The following is a 22,229-nucleotide window of genomic DNA, read 5'->3' as shown; positions in this document are numbered from 1 at the left end:
AGGCTGTTGGTTTCAAAGTCCATATTCTTTACCCTTACGTATACTGACTGTTAAAGTGTATTTAATAATAGGGACATTTTTACAAATTTGTTTCTGTATTTCACTGGTCAGCCTCATTTTCATATTTTAGGCAGTGGTTATTTATAGGCTTCCTTCGCATTCCTGAAGTCTCCCCAGGTTTTCCCTTTAACCTGTGATCTCACTTGTGACTACTGAAATCCACCAGTTTCCTGCAGTTCAACCTGCAAAGCTGTCTTCCCTTGTTGTACCATCCCTCCTGCCCCCATGGAAGTAGGTCTCTCTCCTTGGGCCTCTGTTCAGGAGCCTTCCTCTGTCGATTTCTCGTTGATATTCAGTGTCTCCATCTTTGCGGATTCGTACCATCCAGTATGACATATACTCTAAACTTTGTTGTTTAAGCCAGCCTGTGCCCCTCTCCCACTGTGCACTTGCCTGTTCATCACATTGTTGCCAGTGCTGGTTCACTGGCTGTGTCCAAGAGATGACCCTCTCCCTCTGAGGCTGACACTGGTCCTTGCTCCCCAGTGGGGCTCTTGGTGAGCCTGTGTTGAGTACATGACTCAGTGAGTGAGACCTAAATAACTAAAAGTTAGCGAAGCACAGGCTGACTGCAGCACTGGTTTTTGCCTGGTTGCTGGCTTTTAAATACTATGAACTATGGTGGTGATAGCTGAGATTTGAGAACTTACTGTGTACCAGGTACACTACTCAGCACTTTGCATAAATTATCTGATTTAACCCTGATATACCCTGTAAGGCAGGTACTCTCATGATCCCCATTTATTGGGAAGAATCTTAGGTACGTGAAGTAATTTGTCCAAAGTCGACAACAGGTGAGTGGCAGAGCTGGGAATAGAGCCCTGCAGACACAGAACCACCCTCTTAGCCACCTGCTAAACTCTCCCAGGCAGGAGGACCCCGAGTGATGAAGCGGTCGATACCTGTGGGCTTCCAGCCTTTGGCTGCTTATACACTAGTAATGCTTCTTGGCTGCTTTTTTTCTTCTAAATTAATGATGAGAGTTTCTGAGAAATGAAAACCTTCAGGTCAGGAATAAAACCATAGGCAACTGCATTTAGTGTCGGCCTTTCATTTGGAAGCGCTTCTGATACCGTGGACCACCATGGCATGGACAGCTCCATTGATTTCAATGCAGGAGACATGCATCTTTGCCAGAACATGAAAACTAGTTGAAATGCTGAAGTACTATGGGGCTATACACCTGTCATAACTCAGTTCTTTTCCAAAGATGGTGATTAATTTTTGGTTGTGGACACATTATGAGTCTGACTACTACCATCATAATGTAGTGGTACCATTTTTTAAGCTAGGAGCCTGAAGACCATTCTGGCTTTGCCTCAGATGGGCTGTGTACTTTGTGCGCATCAGTTAATGCCCATTTTGTACAGTTCCTCTCTGTCAAACGGGGGGTGGTTTTTCCTATCCCATCTTCTTGACAGGGTGCTCTGGGCTCCTGGAAGCTTGACTTTCTGTAACATGAGGTGTGCTGATACCAGCCCCCTCCACACATACACACAAGTCAACCCCCCCCCCCCCCCCCCCGCAGGGCCCTTCTGCATCTGGGCCTCTGCTGGTATGGACAGGTCTGTGTCCTTCTGAAAGCCACTGCAGTTTCCCGCCTCAGCTGGCTCCTTTCAGCGAGGCTCTCTGCCAGGGCGACCTCTCCTTTCCATCCCAGGTCTTGGGTGATGGAAACATCTGCATGGATGATCGATCTGGCACATAGTCATTTCTTTGCTCTCCTCATTCCTTAAATATCAATGAACTTTAGGCTTTCAATGTTGGCCCTATTGTCTGTTGTCTTGGTGTGTTACAGACATCATGGGATACCTCCTCTCCCCCATGTCTTCATTCTCAAACCTACCTTAGGTGTCATCTTCCCTCTGTGCTCTCCTCCCAGATGCTTCCTTTTCTCCTTGTGCCTGTTTGTCTCTGTGAATGGCACCATCACACACCAGCTCCTGAGGCAGAGGCCTGGGTGCCCTCTGTGACTCTTTCTCCTCCCTTACCCACACATACAGGCTTCTAGCTCCACAGCCTCTGGTAGCCTCACACACTGCCCCCTCCCACTGCCACCACACTTGTCCAGGCCACCACCTTCTCTGTACCACTGTAACACTTTCCTCATTGCCCTCCTGCTTCCATCCTGGCCTTCCAGATATCTTTCCACAAATCTGATTGCATTACTCTGTAGCTGAAAATCCCGTCATTTGCTGTGGTACTTATGCATTCCTTAACATGCATGTGAAACTCAGCATCTGCCCTATGTATTTCTTGGGCTCAGTCTCTTGTCCTGACACTCCTACATCTCATCCACCACCCTCTAGCAGTTCTTAGGAAGAGGTTCTCTCCTGCCTCTAGACCTCTGCACACTGCACATGTCGTCCCTGCCCCCGAATACCTTTCTTCCTTTCCCTTCACCTGGCTCCTTGTCCTTCAGGTCTTGGTTTAGATGCCATGTCCTGCAGAAGCCTTTCCTGTCCCCCAGGCCTGGATTTATGGTCACTCAGTCCTCTCTCAACACTGGGTGCCTGTGGTCACCCTGGACATACATGTGGCAGGTGCTCAGTTACTCACTATTTGAATGAATGAAACAACTGTCAATTGTTAAATAAATTCCACATGTATATGTTTGACATTGAAAGGCCTGCATAGCGTGGTCCCCAATCTCCCACATTACCCAGGTTTTTTTTGTATAACTGGGAAAACAAAATTACAAATTTTATCTAGTCCAATGGCCATTCTAAGTGTTTTTTCTCCCTTTTCTTGTTTTGTTAATCCTCACCTGAGGATATTTTTTCCATTGTTTTTAGAGAGAATAGAAGGGAAGAAGGGAGGGGGAGAGAGGAACATCTATGTGAAAGAGACACATCGATTGGTTGCCTCCTGCATGTGCCCCTATGCAAGTCGGGGATCAAACCTGCATCCCAGGTACATGTGCTTGTCCAAGAATCAAATCCACAACCTTTCGATGGGTGGAGCCGACAGTAACCACTGAGCAACATTGGCTAGGGCTTTTCTGTCTTGTGTTAGATGAGAAAGGAGACAGACAAGGTAAACAGACTGCTAGCAGAAACTCTTAAAGCTGAAGAAATGCTAGGGTAAAAACTGTTTCAGTATTTCTACAACTCAGCATTTTGGAGGAATTAGTTTCTGAAGGAGAAATGCTACTGGGAATTCACCAGAAGGAGCCACTTTCACCTCCATAAAGGGCTGTTCACTTCAAATGAAGCTGTTCAGAGTTTGAAAGATTGATTAATTCAGATCGAAGGGGAAATTCAGAGTTAGATTAAGCAGAGATTAGCATTACTAATACAAAGGCACCCAAATGGACATGTGTTCGGGTATCCCCATACAAACCAACAGCCTAGTAGGTTATGGGGGAGGAGAGATTCTGTCCCCACAGTCCTCTTTCCTAAAGTGAGCAGGCATTCCTTTTCCTGACACACCCTCTTCTTGCCAAGGAGAGACCTCTGTGTGATGATATGCTCCTCCAGGTCATATAGACAGGACTCAGAAGGACGATGTTGAAGCCTGGATGTCTCCATCATTGGAAGGCTTCAAAAAAAAGCAGAGTATTCCCGAGTTGTAGAGATCCTCCCCTTCTCCTTGTTTACTGCCCTGCCCAGTCACCAGGTTTACACATCTATTCCCAGCACTCAGAACTTTAGTCTGCTGCCCACTTTCCCTTGAAAGGTCTCCTTTTCAGTACTCCCTTTATTTCATTATGGCCATTATTGAAGTTACATATACAAGTCTGCTTTTAGCTCCTAGCCTGTAAACCTGAAGAGGAAGGCCCCACTTTGTCCTGTTCATTACTGCAGCCGAGCACAATGCCTGTTGCGCAGAGACTGGTCAATAGTGAAAATGTCCATTAGGTGATAATAAAAGTTGCCAACATTTTCTGGGCACTTAGTATATATCAGGCACTGGGACACCCATCATCTCAGTTAATCCTAAGAGCAAAAAATCACCATTGTGGAAAGGTGGACTCTGTGGCTTTGAACCAGGATTTGACCAGATCGCACTCTTGTTCTGTGGCAAGGACTCTGAGCTCTGGGGGTCAGGGCCATGTCTGCCTTGCTCACTCCTGAGTCCCCAGCACCCGGTGCGCACAGTGTACATGTGCAGCTAGCTCAGGGTAGGCTTCGTGTGCTCAGGCAGCCTGCACCAGGCAGCACCACGGGAGCAGGGTGCCCTCGCAGCCTTGCAGGGGCAGTGTAGGGGGTGCACCGGACCTTCAGATTCGGGCAGCGTTGAGTCCTCACTACAGGGGACATTCCTAACAGCGTTTTAAAATGAAAATATTGATGTAAATATGTAACATCTGCCTGCACAAGCTGGTTCCTGAGTTTCATATATTTATACACAACATTTCAAAAACTGGGTATATATGTCCAATTTTGTGTCTTTCTAAGAAATCTTCAGGTTTTTGCCCAAACAGGCGAATATCATGTACCTCATATGCTTTTGGGAAGTTCCAGTGAGATAAGATGTGTAAAATCTGGCACCATACCTGCACTCAGTAAATGCCTATTTTCCTCTCTTACATAAGTAAGGTGGCTTTTTGTACATCCTCTCTGGTAGTGTAAATGTAGTCTTTGTAGAATGAAAGGGAAGTATAAAATAACCTCAGGGTTCTGCTTGTTGTACAGGCCTGCTTTTCTGATTTTTTTCCCCCACCATTTGTTCATGAGCCAGTGTCATCTACACAAGTAAGTATATTTTGCCCACATAATGCTTTTAGAGAGATGCTGCCAAAGCTGGTTGTGGTTCCCTGCATGGCCTCTCTCTTTCTCACTCTGTTCCTGCTGGTCCTCCTCCTCCTCCTCTCTTTCTCTCTCACCATTCCCACCAACATACAATTCGCACCCATATGATTCACACATATGTACAATTTACGATTTCCTGTCTTAATTCACTTCCTCCTCTACTTCTGTTATTTTCTCCCCTTTCGTAACAAAACTTGTTTTAAAAGTTGTCTTTATCTGCTATCTCTGTTTCCCCACTTCACATTCTCTCTTCCGCCCATTCCATCTCAGCTTCTGCCTCCACCAGTTTCTGCAATTGCTTTTGCCAAAGATATCAAGTAATTTCCATGTACCCAAATCCAACTATTAATCCACATTTCAGCCTCTCACCAGCATTTTTAGCCTTTAATGTCCCTTAAGTTTTTTTCTTTTTTATTAATGTATAACTTAGATTCACTGAAGTATACAAATTAATTCTAAGTATAGAGCATGATGAATTTTACATTTTTGCTTCTGTGTAACTACATCTGCATACTTGATATGATAGCTGGGTGTTTGCTCCTTGGAATCTTCTCCTTTTCCTCTGCATCACTGGCTGGCCCTTTGCATCTCTCTTACTGGCCCTTCCATTCCTGCTCAACTTCCAAATATTGGTATATCCCAGGGCTTAGTTCCAGGATTCCTCCTCTTTTCCTGTTACTCTTCTAGGTAAGCTCTTACCATTTCATGGTTTTAAATGAATTTCTATTTTGTCAGTTCCCTGATTTGTTTCTTGAAAGCTGACCTGTTCTCTTACCTCCAATCATATTTTCAACTTCCTACATAACATTAAGTCAAATAGGCATCTCAGACCTGACAGGTTAAAATGGATATCTACAGTTCATCTCCTCTTCCTTCTCCCTCCCTCACCTGCTTCTCCATAGTTGTTTCCATGTCATTAAATGATTTCTCATCCACCCAGTGGCTCACACTGAAAGTTTAGAGCTCATCTTTGATTCTTTCCTTATACATTTAGTGCATCTGCACATCTCACTGATGCAGGCCCTAAACACATCCTGGGCATATCTTCACTCCATCTTTAGCCCATGCCATTGATGTCCTTTGCTTGGGTGACTGCAACAGCCTAACTCTTCTCTCAGCTACTGTTATTGTCCCTACAGCCATTCTCATGCAGCAGCCAAAGAGATGGAAATGTGAATCAGACTATGTCACTGAAAAACCCTGCATTTCAAGCATACAGCTCTGCTCTGCAAGATTCAATGTGGTCTGCATTCTACCTGCCTCACTTCCCTCCAGCAATGCTTGTCACTTCCCATTTCTCAAAGGCACCCTTTCTGCCTGCCTTATGGACTTTGGATTAGTTGTTTTTTCTTCCTTGAATGTTCTTTCCCCCATATTTTGGCCTCTCTTGTCATCCAGGTCTCAGCTCAAATGTCATCGTCCAAGTGAGGCCTTATTTTCCTCCCACAACTAAAGAAGCCCTCCAGTCACATTTTCATCACAGCACTTATTTAATACCTGGAACTAATTTGTTTGTTGTCTGTTTCCTCCACAGAATTTGTCTTCATGACAGTAGGGACTTTGCTGTCCCAGTCATAGCTATATTCCTAATGCCTAGTACAGTGCCTGGCATGTAGTAGTGGCACAATAAATAAATACTGCCTCAGTCTGTAACTGACAGATAAAATGAATACTTCTACTCTGTGCAAGTAGAGTGTAACCAGTCCAACAGTCCTCCTAGAACCTGGCCTGGGTGACAGACCAAGAGGGTGAGCTCCAGTGAGTGGCCATGTGTGTAACTTGAGTGGCATTTGTTGCAGAGAGGAGCAAGTACCCATGGAGCTGGTGCAGCGGGGTGATGTCATTAAGGTTGTTCCAGGGGGAAAGTTCCCAGTGGATGGCAAAGTCCTAGAAGGCAATACCATGGCCGACGAGTCCCTCATCACAGGTTAAGTGACTTGCTTTATGTTCCCTTTGGGTGGGTATCAGTGCAGTTACAGGTCCCATGAATGCTAAACGGAGCTCCATGCATGACACTTGGTCTCTCATCTCCACCTCTAGGAGAAGCCATGCCAGTCACTAAGAAACCCGGGAGCATAGTGATTGCTGGGTCTATAAACGCACATGGCTCTGTGCTCGTTAATGCTACCCATGTGGGCAACGACACCACTTTGGCTCAGATTGTGAAATTGGTGGAAGAGGCTCAGATGTCAAAGGTAATGAAAAAATTTAACGAAGAATATCACTTCTGTTTCCTCATTTTAGAAATCACCCCAAGAGCTCCATAGAATCAGGCAGATATTATTGAGTCAAGAGGTAATGAGGGAGCTGAGAATCCCAGTCCTTGTCCATTCTTGTGGTGTTTGGTTGCTTTGTAGATTGTAATTTCCTATGGTCTTGGTGTTTTATTTTCATAGGCACCCATTCAGCAACTGGCTGACAAGTTTAGTGGATACTTTGTCCCATTTATCATCATCATTTCAACTTTGACATTGGTGGTATGGATTATAATCGGTTTTATCGATTTTGGTGTTGTGCAGAAATACTTTCCTGTAAGTTGAATGCTGTGGGCTGTATGGTTATTGTGTTTTAGATAATCTATTGCCATTAACCCTGTTCTTTCATATCTTAGATTCAATGTGCTTTAATTACTCATTGCATTTTATTTGCTTGTGTTACTTATTGGCAGTAAAATCTTAACCATGGTAGGAAATCAATCATTTCTGCGAGTTTTTATTAAAGATGGCCATTGCTTCCTAGTTAGATAGTTTCACAAACACCAATTGGCTCTCAGTTGCAATGCTTCAAGCAGTTACATTATGCAGTATTGTCCATTTTTGGAGTTATAAAGCGCACACCATAGACGATAGGTCACTTCAGATTTTGATGACATGCATTGTAACATTATTTAACAAAGTTTAAGAAAAATATATTTTTTGTTATCTATGTCCATAAATATCATCTTAACCTTGCAGCTTCCCAAGCAATGCTAATAACTTTTTAGTAAATATTTATTAAACATTATATATGAGGCAATGGAATATACGTTTTTTAGTTTAAAAAGTGGATGAAGAATACTATCTTAAGAAATGTAGTTTTATCAAACTTTTAAAAAGGTGGAAAATACAAAGCAACAAAACAAAAAATTTTTCTGCTTCAGAAATTAGAACTTAGTGATTTGCAGTTGGGAGTGATTTTTGTCTCCCTAGGAACATTGGCTATGTCTGGAGACATTTTTGGATGTCATGACTGAGGAGGGGATTCTACTGGCATCTAGTGGGTAGAGACCACGGATGCTGCTAACATCCTACAATGCACAGGACAGACCCCACAAAGAATTATCTGGCCGCAAATACCAATAGTGCTGAGGTTGAGAAACCTTGATATACATAAAAAGCTAATTACTCACTTAGAGCAGTATTTGGTAACTGCTAGTGAATAGAACAGTGTTTTACCTTATTTTTCCAAAAATATCTCATACTTAGCCCAGTGTATTTTGTAATGTGTATTTTACCATAGAGCCATTAGAATAAAAAATTACAAGTATGGAATGGATAATACTAAAAAAAATTTTTTTACCCATAATTAAAGGCATATCATATTCTTGGGGTACATGTCATTCACTAAGATGTAATTTTCTCTCTCAAATTTCCTATCTTAAAATGAAAAATGTCCAAATTATACACTTTCTGATATCTACGGAGACCTCAGTGCTTTTAAGTAACCTATGACTGTATTCCTAGAATTTGCCACTGGCTACTGCCTGAAATTTCTGCTTTTGTGGGAGAGCAGCTCATTCATTGGCTTGTGGCTGTGGGAAAACTCAGTCCTAAACAAGTTGGAATATGTAGCTTTCTGCTGTTCCCTGCCTTTCTATCTTACTTTGGCTTCTTTTGTTTTATCTGCAATATCAGGGAGGATGCTGGCAAATGAGGTACTGCATGTTCTTTTAAGATGCTGCTATCACCGTGCTACATAAAAATCATTGTAGGGACAGGGTTCATGTCAACTTCCAGAAGTCCACTCAATCCCATCACAATGCCAGATGTTATTTTGATAAGAATTATTGTGTATTTTTAAAACACACACACACATCACCTTACCTCTAAGAATTGCATTATATCTTGAACAACATGTCCCTCTACCTAAATCCAACTGTTTCTATGAAAATTAAGTGACCCTTTGATAATATATCTTATTTTAGAATCCTGCCTTGCAAAACAAAAAAGTATGTAGATGGACGCTAACAAGATTGTGATCTGTATCCTTGATTTAGAAAACATGCTTTTTATTGTAATTAAGTGAATATAGTATCTCCTGATTGTACTCCAGAGACACCAGCCATTTCTAAAAATAAACCAAGATAGCTCAAGGTGTCAGAATGCAAATAATAATAATACCAATATGTGCCACCATACCTGGAAAGGAGACCCATACTTTGTTTTGGGTTTACAAAGAAAACAACAGTGATTAGGGTTCTGTGTGATTTCTTATTTCACTACACCTACCTCTCTTTCCTCTTTTCAGACCCCCAACAAGCATATCTCCCAGGCAGAGGTGATCATCCGGTTTGCATTCCAGACGTCCATCACAGTGCTGTGCATTGCCTGCCCCTGCTCTCTAGGCTTGGCCACACCCACGGCGGTCATGGTGGGCACCGGCGTGGCTGCCCGGAACGGCATCCTCATCAAGGGGGGCAAACCTCTGGAGATGGCCCACAAGGTTGGCCCAGCACTGCAGTGCTCCTGGTTGGCCTTTGGGGTCTTGGCTGGGATGATTTAGTAGTTGTTCACTAAATGATTTTTTTTTTAACTTCGAGGTTTGGTGAAAATAGTATCTGTTTAAATTTCACATTAAGAGATAAACCTGAAAGAGGCCCGAGCATAGCACTGTTAGTTAAGTAAAACAGGAAGCCAGGACTGACGGAATGATAGAAGCTGCAACAGCAGCAGCTAATAGTTATAAAATTAAACACTTTGTAAATATTAGTTGATTTAATCTACTCGACTCTGAGGTAGTACTTACTATTCCCGTTTTACAGATAAGGGGGCTACAGCAAGAAGAGGTGAGATAGATTGCCCAAAGGCCTGCAGCTAGTAAATGGCAGAGCAAGGATTCATGCCTGGAGAAAAGTACCAACTCTGCATCTCTGTGATTAGCAGAGGGATCCTGTGACCTTGGGGGGTAGAATAATGACCAACAGTGGATGAAGAATCTTCCTTTGGCCAAGCGTACTAATCCTTAGCTCTCCATTGATTTATTCAGTATTTGTTGAGCATTTACTATGTGTGGGTCCTATGATTGGCCCTCGTCATGGTCTTTGGCTATCAAGGATGGGGAAAGACAAGTATGGAGTAAGTAAATAGCAAATGTTATGAGACAGGGTGAGATGCCGTGAGGTCAGTTTAGCAGGAGCCTACTTAAACTAGTATGTATTGGACTGGGCATGAAGGGTGGTACAGGTGGTCAGGGAAGGAAATATAAAGGTTAATCTGAGACCTAACAGCTGAGTGAGAGTTAGCTGGAAAACAGATTGGGAAGAATGTTCTGGTGGTGGGCAAAGCACATGGAAAGGACTTGTGGGGAGAGGTGCTGTCCTGCCATATCATAGACTCAGCAAGATCAAAGACTGAACTTTTCCCACCATTGTATCCCCAGTGTTTTGCCCAGTGCCTGGCACATTGAAAACACTCAACAGTTACATGCTGAAAACAAATGAGGAAATGAAAGAAAATCATTGAGACAGAGAAACTGATAGGAGATCAGGCTGTTGAGGGAAAAATGGAGGGAGAGTGGGACCCTGAAGGGCCTTGGAGTATTCAGAACTTAACCCAAAGGACAGAGAGCCATGGAGGGGTTTGAAGCGCCTATGTGATGTGACTGGATTACTTGTTGGGAAGATCTGGCTACAGAGTGAAGGATGGACTAAAAGGAGGCAAGAAGTGTTGGAGGAAGACCAGTTGATAGTGTTGAAGAGGCCAGCACTCAGCAGCAGAAACAAAAACCCGAATCTATTATTTGCTAAATAAGGGAGAACCATGCTCATGGGACACAGTCTGAACACAGCAAGCAGATGACCTTACCTGGGGTTTAGGGAAGCCTCAGTCCAGGGATTGGTGGACTCTGGCAGTAGAAAAGCAGGTACCAGTGTGGCTCTTGTTGACTGGCTGAGCCCACCCACAGGGACTGGTGCAAAGCTCCCATTGACCAAGTGGGACAGGTCTAAAAATAGGCTCCAATGGTTACTTATTATGGCCAAGGAACATTCCCTTCCTTGAACTTGGAGTGCAAGAGCTTTATTCTCAGTAGGCTCTTGCAGTTATGCAGGCCAGAGAAAACTGTGATTGACTCAGCAGGTATCGGTAGGTAGAGAGACTCCCAGAGCCCTAGCTCCTGATCTGACATGAGGAGAAATCTGCTGGTGTTACTGTCCAGGGGATGATGGCGTGCCATCTCTCGTTACACTGGAGTGAGAGTTTCTGGCTCAGCCTGGTTAAGGTTAAACTACAGTGGGGACTTCTTTGACTTGGCAGAGAGGGAAACAGTTTTTTGTGGGGGAATGATTGAACCTTGTGATTGATTGCAGATGATTACATCGTAGAGTATGAAGGAGTGTTGATATCTACCTGAGGGACTGTGAGTTAAGTTCTGCCTCAAGATTGTGTGGGTTTTAAAGTCCCTTCCATCTGTATTTGTGGTAATCAAGATGTGGTTGTTTTGGCAGATAAAGACTGTGATGTTTGACAAAACTGGCACCATTACCCATGGGGTCCCCAAAGTCATGCGGTTCCTCTTGCTCATGGATGTGGCTACACTGCCCCTCAGGAAGGTTCTTGCTGTGGTGGGGACTGCGGAGGCCAGCAGCGAGCACCCCTTGGGTGTGGCTGTCACCAAATACTGTAAAGAGGTATGAAGACCTGGTCATTGCTCATCCTCTCACTCATCTCACCACCTTCTCTCTCACCAGAGAGACTGGAGCCTCCGAGCTCCTTCCTCCTAACAGGCTTGTCCTCCCAGCTGCCACTGTCACCTCAGTTAACTGCCTGCAAGGAAGCCTTGGTTTGTGTGATCTGGAAAGCCACTTAGCAGGCCTCCCGGAGCTGGTAGAAATGTGGCTCGCAGTAGTTGGTTCCTTGTCACATTTCCAGATCATCACAAAAGCAGCTCAGTGTTAACAGTCATTTATTAAGCATTTACTGAGCATCTGTGCTCAGGACAACTAGAAAGATGGGAACTCTGCCTCTAGGACCTGCTTCCTGGTCAAGTGGGGAAGACAGATGGTGTATAAATTCAGTCCTTTATGAACACTTAATGCAAAGGGATACAAAAGTGAATGGGATCTTGGGATTTCTGAGGGAGAAATCCACTCAGTTGGGAACATCTGAAATGGAGAGGAACCAGCAGAAGTGAGCTGAACACCCAATGGCTTCTTGGCATAGTTAATGGGGAAGCATTCATCTTTTGATCTTTCTAGATGAAAGGTCCTATTTAATTTTCTCTGTTTTCAGTCTGAATATAGAAGCAGCAGAATGTGCCACAATATTGCCCAGAAAAAACTTAAATGGTGTGAGCAATACAATTATCAGTAAACATAGAGGGTGACATGGATGCCTTGAAAAAATTGACAACTCTTCCCAGACAGGGAGCCTTCCAGAAATCTCATTTTGTGTTTCCATCTTTCATGTAGGATCAGGCAGACCACCGTTTCACCTCTTACCTTTCTGATGTTTCAGAAAGAATTCTGCTCACCCTCAGTCATCCTTCCTTTGCTGTTTTGTTAACCCAAATAAAAATAGCACCTCACTTCTTTCTCCTGCCACACAATCCTCCTCCTTCAAGGGTCTGTAAATGGGCGGCTCTCTCTTAATAGCCTCAAAATACCTTTGTTACCACTTGCATATTCCATCATTTTAATGAAATTACTTGCAACATAAAAATATCTTTCTTGTCTTTGGCACCTTTACACTGCCTCCATCCTTAATTTGAGATGTTTAATGTGAATTGCCTTTTTCCTTTCTAGTCTGCAACATGTCCAATATCATGAGGCATCCACCTAAGGAGAGAGTTTAGGCCCTTTAATTTTGTTCAATTTAATAATTGTAATGTCTGTGTCAGAGAAGAGAAAAGGAATTGCTGACTTAATAGTTTATCTTTTCACCTTTTCTTGCAATTCTACTTCCCATCCCTCCTTTCCCTCTTAATTCCTGGTTGGGGCTGCTCTCTCTCCTGCCCTCATCCCCATCTCTGTACTGTCTGCCTTTCACCTCCCCCCTCTCTGTTTTCTGGCTCCTCTTCCTGCTCCCTTCCTTCACAGGAACTTGGAACAGAGGCCTTGGGATACTGCATGGACTTCCAGGCCGTGCCAGGCTGTGGAATTGGCTGTAAAGTCACCAGCGTGGAAGGCATCCTGGCCCATAGTGGGCACCTGAACGAACAGGCCACTCACCTGAATGGGGTTGGCAGTGTCCCCTCAGAAATAGGTATCCCTTGCCTTTGTCTCTGCAGCTCAGCCTTCCAGGGATTGGGTCCGACTGGGTCAGGTGGCCGTGTGCCAAACCACAGAGAGCACCCCGCCAAGCATGCCACATAGTTCCCCTGCTGTACAGAAAGGTGGCTCACAGCAGGTGTACCGTGCACCTCCCTCCCCAGGAAAGCCTGAAGTTTCTCTTGTGTTCTTTAATATCTCTGAATTTTTATTCCAATGGCAGACAAAAGGAGTCTGTTACATAAATCTATAGAGCATTGCTCATAATTTTGAATCTCTTTTTGCTCATCCCAAATTAGCCTGGCTTCTCATAAGCTACAAAGTAGATGGAAATTCTACTTTGTTCTTCCTGAACAGGAAACCTCCCATGCAATAAAATTCTGATGGGAAGTTTCGTGTTTACAGAGTTGGCAGCAGTCAGGGCGAGGTCTGTCTAAGCAAAGAAGGGACACTGCTTTGAGTGACAGCTGCTTTTGAATAATGGCATTTCTTAGTCTAAGGATAGCTTGGTAGCCATCAGCATAAAAGTATGGAAACACACTACTACCCCAAACCAAAAAACAACTGTGTCTAGTGTTTTCTCCTAAGTATGTTGGTAGTTGAGTCTTGATTTAGATTTTACTGTTAGAAGCCATCTGCCACCTTCTAGCAACTTAAAGCCCTAGGATGACCTTTCCATTTTTCATATAGGGACTGGTTTGTGCAGTGATGCCTAAGTTACTGGCACACATAGGAGGTGGCAGATGAAAGACTCACCTAGCCTTTTAGGAGGTATAGCTTTAAAACTTGTCATCGAAGTAGACGGATTATTTGCTGGTTCACCTTGGGCCATCTATACCAAGCAGTGGTGACTCTAGTCACCACGTGCATTTGCTGCTGGAGAAATAACTACCTGAAAAAGAAGCAGCAGATTCCTGCAAAGGCAAATAGGGATGCCCATAATGTTTGATATGTTTGTAACATTTTCCCACATAGAAAATGTGCCTTTTGAAGCCCCATTTTAATTTATACCCACGTGTTCTACACATTAATTATACTTTTCCCCCTGGTCCTTTAAGGATGGTGTTCTGAGAGGCTCTTAATAGGTTATAGTTTCTCAGAATGGTTTAATGGATATTTTGCTGTTAAAAGGATTCCATAGTTTTTAGTAATTTCTCACAATGAAATTGTACTATTTAGGAATAACCACAAACTCTTTTGAACAGATGTAGCTCCCCAGACCTTCTCTGTGCTGATTGGGAACCGAGAATGGATGAGGCGCAATGGCTTAGCCATTTCCAGCGACATCAGTGACGCTATGACAGACCATGAGATGAAGGGCCAGACAGCCATCTTGGTGGCTATTGACGGTATCACTCTGCTCATGCCTCCCTCCTGCTCTTAGACATGAAGTTTCTTGGAGATGTCAGGCAAAAATAAATTGCGCCTTTTTAAACAAAAATAAATTTCCTCTCTATTAATTTTAGTTCTACTTTGTAAAAGATTGCATTGCCATCTTTTTCACTTCATTCTCAGTCCCGAGGCCCTTTGCCGCACTCTCTCTCCTTCTTTACCCCAGAGATCGCTCTGCTCTGGCATCAGTCTTGCACTTGGAATTCTGTCTTCACCATCATTGTTTGCTGCTGTCCAAGCTGGCAGTTTGGAGTCATCCTTCTCATTCATCACTGCAGACAAAGGAGTTCACTTTCTAAGAGGTTTAACTCTAGCATGCCCTGAAATAAAGAGGTCCCTGCAACTTTTCTCAGAGCTTCTCAAGATTGAGTGTATCTTAGTTTATCTTGGGCTTTACGTCTCAGATATAGAATCTTACTTTGTTAATGTTAGTCTCTGCTAATAGAAGTAAAGCTGTATGCAAATAAGTAATTTATGTTACTATGTTTTGAATGCTCCAGCCATATATGTCATCTTTCCCATTCTCTTTTTTTTTTTTTTGTTTACCTCCTCCCACCACCAGGCCACCTCCTAAGTCCTTGTAAACCCACAGTCCCCTGGGCTCGACAGCAGACTCGACTCAGCTGAAGGAGTCATGCCCCTTACACATCACTCACCCTCGCTCTGCTCCCGCCACACCTCAGGCCTCAAAAGCCTTCCTGCTTCAGTATCTAAAGGGTTCACTCAAAAAAAAAAAAAAAAAAAATTATAACAAGTGTTTTTTGGCATAAGAGAAAAAAAGGAAGTATTGATTCCTTGGTGTTTGGGCATTCATCACTTCCTAAGTGACATTTGCTTTATTTGTCATATTTTCATAGCTAACATGTATTGAGTTATGAGCCAGAGATATCTTCAAAGTAATAGATGTGCCTTGCAGAAAATTCTGAGAGCTATGAAGAAGAAAATAGAATCACTCATTATCCTACCCCTCAGAGAGCCACTGTTGACATTTTGATAGTCCTTCCAGACTTTGTATGTATCTGTCAATGAATGTAAATTTTAGAACAGGATCAAACCATATTATGTTCTATAACTGGGTGTTTTGCTTTTCGCGTGTAATGTGGTATTATGGAAACTGTCTCCACTCGTGAAACTGGCTCTGCTCCTTGGGCCGCACACGCCCTGCTGCTGTGCACTCACTGTGGGTGTTTCCCTCAGGGCTGCTCTGTGGGATGATCGCCATCGCAGATGCCGTCAAGCAGGAGGCCGCCCTGGCCGTGCACACACTGAAAAGCATGGGCGTGGACGTGGTTCTGATCACGGGCGACAATCGCAAGACAGCCAGAGCCATCGCCACCCAGGTCAGGGCCAGGTCCCTCTTCCCTTTTTCAAATTAAAGTAACTTGAAGCTCACAAAAGCAGTATAGAGACGAACTAAGGACCAGTGCACCCAGTCCTCAGCTTTGCTTCTCTGCTTTCCCCCTGGCTGGGTGCTTTTCCCTCCATGTGCTCCTGCTGCCTCACACCTTGCAGCACATCCCCCGGGAACCGCCACGCTGCCCCAGCAGAGGTCACACCCTGGCCTAGAAGCTGTAATTCATGCAGGACTGGCTGCAGCCCTGGAAAAACAATTCTATCATTCTCCATTTCCCAGTCTTTGCAGTGAACAACAACAACAAAATCATGGCTTGAGGGCTGACATAAACAACTTTGTGGTCTTTATGTTGAAGGAATATTTTGCCAGCTCAGCTCTTCCCACTTGTGTGCGCAGATAAATGACTGATCCCGGGCAGTTCCCCTGCAGCCCTGCATTCTCAGTTTGGGCCCTGCAGACAGTGCTGCCGTGTGCTTGCTTGGCCCACCACACGGGCATGGCTCCTGTGCAAGTCCCTGAAACACATGTACACCCCTCCTCCCCAAAACCTGCGTAAAGTTGTATGCTTTTGAATGAATTGCTCCTTATGAGGGAAGCAACAGTACCCCTCTTTACTGAGTATTTTACTAATAATGGACTTGTTGAGTTACCCCCCTTCCTGGTTAAAACTTGTTCATCTATTCAACAAGCACTTATTAAGCACCACCCATGTGACAACAGGCTACAGAGAGGAGTGACGAGGGTACCTGCCCTTAAGGAGCTCCCGGTCCTGTGGGGGCGGTGGAACAGAGACCAACTATAAATTAAGTGCTTGGTGCTTCATCAGAAGAGTGCATAGGACATGTGTGCACTGCCAACTTACCCTCCAGCCTGGCAGGGGCTGGGGATGCCTTCCCAGGGCAGAGGAAGCTTGAGTCAGGAATTGGCCAATGAAGAAGAAGGGGCAGGGTGGGGGAAAGCAAGCTGGCCTTTCCAGGGCAGAACAGATAGCACGAGCACCGCCTGGGGATACAAAATAGCCATGAGTTGGAGAGCACAGGGATCTGAACGGTGCAGAGTTGAGGGTGTGCCAGCTGTGGCCACAAGGCAGGGAACTGGAGATGAACAGATAAGGGAACCTCGGGAGGCAGTTTAGATGTTGTCCAAAGGGAACCAGGCTGGGGTCCACTGGAGGGTTTTAATCAGGAGGGTAAATAATTGTTTTGGAAAGACACTGAGACAGTATATGGAGAAGAGAGTGGACAGGCTGGGAAGTGGGCAGGGAGACCAGTGAGGGCCCCAAACCACTGCCTGGTGTTGGGATAGGATAAGGGGATAAATTTGCCATATGACCTGGAACCTGTGGGGCTTGGGGACCTGGAGGCTGAGGTGGGGGTTGGGCAGGATGACTTTTGGGTGTCTGCTACTATTTCTACCCTTTGCCAACACTGGGTGTTGTCATACATTTATTTTTTGACTGCTGTTTTCCATTTAGGTTGGAATCAACAAAGTCTTTGCAGAGGTGCTGCCTTCTCACAAGGTGGCCAAGGTCCAGGAGCTCCAGAAAGAAGGGAAGAAAGTCGCCATGGTGGGAGATGGGATTAACGACTCCCCAGCCTTGACCCAGGCTGATATAGGCATCGCCATTGGGACAGGCACAGATGTCGCCATTGAGGCAGCTGACGTTGTTCTTATCAGAGTGAGCTCACTGTGTCTCCTCCTTTCCCTTGTCCAGGCAGTGGGAGTGGTAAGGGCCATGGCCCACAGCTCCTGACTCACCAGTATTCCTCTACTTTAGAATGACTTGCTTGATGTGGTCGCTGGCATTCACCTCTCCAAGAGGACTGTCTGGAGAATACGACTCAACCTGGTGCTGGCGTTGATCTACAACCTGGTTGGGATACCCATCGCAGCAGGTAAGGTGATCTCACTGCTGGGCTTCCTTCGACTCCAGCTCTCTGCCTGTCTGGTTCCTGCCAAACTTAATGAGCAGCCCACCTTGCTGGCTGCCCGACTAGAAGCATTTTAGAAAGAGTTGATTTTATTATGATCTCTGCTTGTTAAATCTCTAAAAGTAAATGAGGAACCACAGAGATAACCCAAACCTTCACTCACTGTGGTCCTCTGTGAAAAGCTGCCAAGATGCTTGCCATTTTATTTACTATGGCCCTATTTTCTGAACCATTTATTACACATATAGTCTGAAAAACAAGCATTGTTAACAGTTATGGGGCACCTGCTACATGCTAGGCACTGGGATTGATGTTTTAGAACGTTCACTTGAAAATTCATCCTGCCCAAGATTTACCCCGTCTCACAGAAATGATCGTGGAAAGAGATGGATTTTTTCTGTTTTATAACTCCTCTCTTCCCTGTTCAATATTGTTACCAGATAGGAAAAAGATCCAGACACTTCTGCAAGGAAAGGTGTCTGCATGGGCTGAGGCCTAAAGTTTTTAAACACAACTTTCCCACTTCAGGTCCTCTGTTGTGCCTGAGTGGTTAATGGTGACTCGTGGCAATTAGCATGTCCGCCTCAGCATACTGTGCGGGGTGGGCCAGGCAAGTGTTCCTTCTGCTTCCAGAGCTGGCCCAGATGCTGATTCCCTCCTATGTTTGTGCCTCTGCCACAGACCTTTGCCCAGATGTGGGCTGAGCCTTTTGGCTGTGTCCTGGGGCCTGGCTCTTACTACCCTTTAAAAAGGTGTTTTGAGCCCTTGAAGGAAGACAACCCATCTAGACAGGTCTGTGGTCACCAGCAGTGTGTTGTCTGAGTGCTCACACAGTCCCCACAATGCTTCAGGACAGCTGGCTCCCCTGCCTGCTGCTACCCCTCTCGTCCCTGAGATTCCCTGCTCCCCTGGAGCTTCCCCTGAAACTGGTGATGGTGCCTGTCACAGGCCCAGGAAGGTCAGGGTAGGTGGAAGACTCCAGTCCCCTCGACAGTGCCCCCCCTGCCCAACTCTGAGACAGCCTGCCTCAGAGGCCTGCGGGCACGTGGTCACAACGCAGCAGCAGGGGTTCTGCATTATGCAGAGCACTTTATGGTGGGCCCTCTCCTTGCTCTCTCCTCTGGGCTGCATTGTGAGTGTTTTCACCCTTCACTCCCCCCCAGGTGTCTTCATGCCCTTGGGCATTGTGCTGCAGCCATGGATGGGCTCAGCGGCCATGGCAGCCTCCTCTGTGTCTGTGGTTCTTTCGTCGCTGCAGCTTAAGTGGTGAGTCCCCACATGGCAGGAGCATGCACTTAGGCAAGGCGATATTTGTTAGGCCCTTTCGCTCTGTATGCACAAGGCAGGTTTGGGCTGGCTGGTGCATATCCTGGGCCAGCAGTCGGTGTGTGCTGTTCTCAGATTCCTGATTCATTCACCTAAGGCAAAGGCCGAAGGGACAGCCCTGAGTTGGAGCCAAGTGTGTGTTTGTATAATGATTTCTTAGCACCATGATCAAATAATCTACCACTGAACAGTCATTGGGTGCTGGGCCGTTCTAGTTACTCTACTCAAGGCCTCTTATGTAAATAGAGTCCTGTGCTACTTAACCCCAGGATGCGGTCTGAGAAATGCGTTGTTAGGCATTTTGGTCCTTTTGCAAGCATCGTAGAGTGCACTCGCACAACCTAGGTGGCATAGCCTTCTGCGCAACTAGGCTATATGGTATTACCTATTGCTCCTAGGTTACAAGCCTGCACAGCTTGTTACAGTACAAAACAACACGCGAATAATTTAAGCACAAGAGAAAATGATGTAATCAAGAGATGCAGTGGACAGAAGATATCTGAGGTTGCTACAGTGTAGAACGGCATAATGTTTTATAGCAAACTGTTTTTCAATAAGTAGAAAGAATATGCTCTAACATTGAAAAGTATAGTATAGTAAGTATATAAACCATTAACATAATCATTTATCATCATTATCAAGTGTTATGCTCTGTACATAATTGTATGTACTATTCTTTTATACTACTGGCAGTGCAGCAAGTTTGTTTACGCCAGCATCACCATAAACGTGTATTGCGTTGTGCTACAGTATCACAGTAGCTAGGACATCTCCAGGCGATAGGAGTTTTTCAGTTCCATTATAACCTTATGGGACCTCTATCATATATGCGGTCCATTGTTGACCAAAACGGCGTTAAGTGGCCCATGACTGTATGTAGACACGGGATCCCTTTGTATTAATGTTTTTCCTTTTTAAAAATAGATGTTTATTTACTTATGCTTTCATTTAACAAAAGTTAATCGCAGCCTGCGTGGCAGGCATTTGGATAGGAAGTTTCTAAATTGGGTGAAGTTTACCTGAACCCTGGGATTTTGATACTGCATGTTATTGAAAGACTTAGATGAGAGGCCTTCATCAGGCTTCAAAAGCCTGTGTCCAGAATGGCTCAAATGCTCTTGGATTCTTACTTTGCAGCTATAAGAAGCCCGACCTGGAAAGTTACGAGGCCCAGGCCCAGGGCCACATGAAGCCTCTGACCGAGTCCCAGGTCAGCGTGCACATCGGCATGGATGACCGGCGGTGGGACCCCCCCAGGGCCACTCCCTGGGACCAGGTCAGCTACATCAGCCAGGTGTCTCTGTCCTCCCTGAAGTCCGACAAACTGTCTTGGCACAGCGCCACAGCTGACGACAGTGGGGACAAGTGGTCTCTGCTTCTGAATGACAGAGACGAGGAGCAGTGCATCTGAAAGCTCCAGGCTGGTGCAGACCCATGGGCCCATCTCCTAGCTGATCAGCAGCTCTAGCCCCCCATGTGCAGCACCGACAGCCAGCTGCAGGGTGGATGAAGCCTTGGGCACTCCCACTCCCTGGACATTCTAGATCATTCCCCCCTGCAGCACGTGGCATTGTCCAGATGTGACTCCTGGGTAGGACCACTCTGCCTGGATCCCACAGGCATAGGGTGAGGCCTTATCCATGCTATTGTTGTGGGCTTGTTGGAAACCTTGCTAGACTCTAGGTAGAGAGGACAGCCAGCCCTCCTACAGACCTCTGCTTTATTTAGTATTTGGGATGGCTGCTTGTGAAATAAAAATCTCACCAGGACCAAAAACTTAGCTGAGCCTATCCACAGAACTCATGAAAAAGCTAGAACCTCAGTGTCATCCACCTTTTTACGTCGCCCATGAGCATCATTTATCTAAGACCACAGTTTACCTCAAGTGCACTCTTTAGTTTCTGCTAATACAATCTCTTCCTTTTCTGTCCTTGACACTGGGGTGGCACCCTCATCATTTTCAGAGCAGGACTGTCATCCTCATGGTCCCTGCTCCTGCTCGCAGACATTTCTCCAAGTGCAGGCGCCGTGTGTGCTGCTGTGTGAGTCAGCTCACTCACACGCCTGGCCAGAGTGTTTGCCAGGCTTCTCTTCAGGTTTGGGAGAGTTCATTCTTCCTTATGAGCCACTTCTCCATGGAGTCTTGGCTTCACTCCATACACCTTTGTTGCCCAGCTGGAGTGAAGGTCTGAGAGCCTGAGACTTGAGAAGTTCAACTTCCTTTGGCATCCAGGTGCTTGGGCCCTGGGGAGGCCTGTGGTACTTGAAGCAGGTGTCCTGTGGGGGGAGGTTTGTGCCTGCAGGAACCTCCCTTGTGGCTCCAGGAGCTTCGGTTACATGTTCCTGCTGTGACTGTCAGTTCATGGTGTCCAATGTAGAATTCATGTCAGTGGTGCCCCTGGTGTTGTGCAACTCCAAGGAAACAATGATTCCCAAACTGGAGGACATCACAGCTCTTCTCCATGAGCTTCTACTGCACGCTGAGTTGGTGGTGCTTTAGGAAAGAGGTGGCCACAACTTCCCAAAGGAAAAGCCCTTTGTAACTTTCAGTGGCCCTTTGTGATTGCATGACACTGGAGTGGCAGGAATGTGGCTAGTTTTAGACTTTGGAGTTGCTGTTGATTGACAGACCACATGGGAATAGACTAGTAGAATCATAATCTTAGAATAGGCAGAGCAAAGCCTATTCTAAATTCTAAGGTGAATCCCTTGTCACACACACAAAATAATTTTATTCATTGAGCATCAGTTATTTTCCAAAGCAATATAAGCACTTTTTATAAGTTAACCTCTAATCCTCCCAACAAACCAATGAAGATATTATTGTCTACCTTTCACAGGCAGGGAAACAGGCTCAAAGAGACTAAGTGACCTGCCCAGGATCACACAGCCAGTCTACGTGCTAGAACAGTAGTCTGAATCCATGTCTGCTGGCTCTGAAGTCCTTT

The 22,229-nt window shown here is 45.3% G+C and overlaps 1 protein-coding gene across 1 annotated transcript in view; it reads left to right on the top strand.

Moving 5' to 3' along the window:
- ATP7B (ATPase copper transporting beta) overlaps positions 1 to 21,215 on the top strand; it is an 81,502-nt gene extending 60,287 nt beyond the window's left edge. Inside the window, exons 11-22 of the mRNA XM_016213589.2 lie at positions 6,614 to 6,741; positions 6,855 to 7,009; positions 7,211 to 7,345; positions 9,321 to 9,515; positions 11,518 to 11,700; positions 13,108 to 13,273; positions 14,484 to 14,627; positions 15,868 to 16,010; positions 17,499 to 17,702; positions 17,802 to 17,919; positions 19,119 to 19,221; positions 20,419 to 21,215. Coding sequence (XP_016069075.2) covers positions 6,614 to 6,741; positions 6,855 to 7,009; positions 7,211 to 7,345; positions 9,321 to 9,515; positions 11,518 to 11,700; positions 13,108 to 13,273; positions 14,484 to 14,627; positions 15,868 to 16,010; positions 17,499 to 17,702; positions 17,802 to 17,919; positions 19,119 to 19,221; positions 20,419 to 20,692 — 1,948 coding nt within the window. The 3' untranslated portion in view covers positions 20,693 to 21,215. The remainder of the gene's footprint in view (positions 1 to 6,613; positions 6,742 to 6,854; positions 7,010 to 7,210; positions 7,346 to 9,320; positions 9,516 to 11,517; positions 11,701 to 13,107; positions 13,274 to 14,483; positions 14,628 to 15,867; positions 16,011 to 17,498; positions 17,703 to 17,801; positions 17,920 to 19,118; positions 19,222 to 20,418) is intronic.
- Positions 21,216 to 22,229: the final 1,014 nt, after the last annotated feature.

This window comes from Miniopterus natalensis, chromosome 2, assembly GCF_054644295.1.
Source record: "Miniopterus natalensis isolate mMinNat1 chromosome 2, mMinNat1.hap1, whole genome shotgun sequence".
NCBI classification, from domain to species: Eukaryota; Metazoa; Chordata; class Mammalia; order Chiroptera; family Miniopteridae; genus Miniopterus; species Miniopterus natalensis.
Note: the sequence above shows the minus strand (reverse complement) of the source record. Positions and strands in the feature narration are given on the sequence as shown.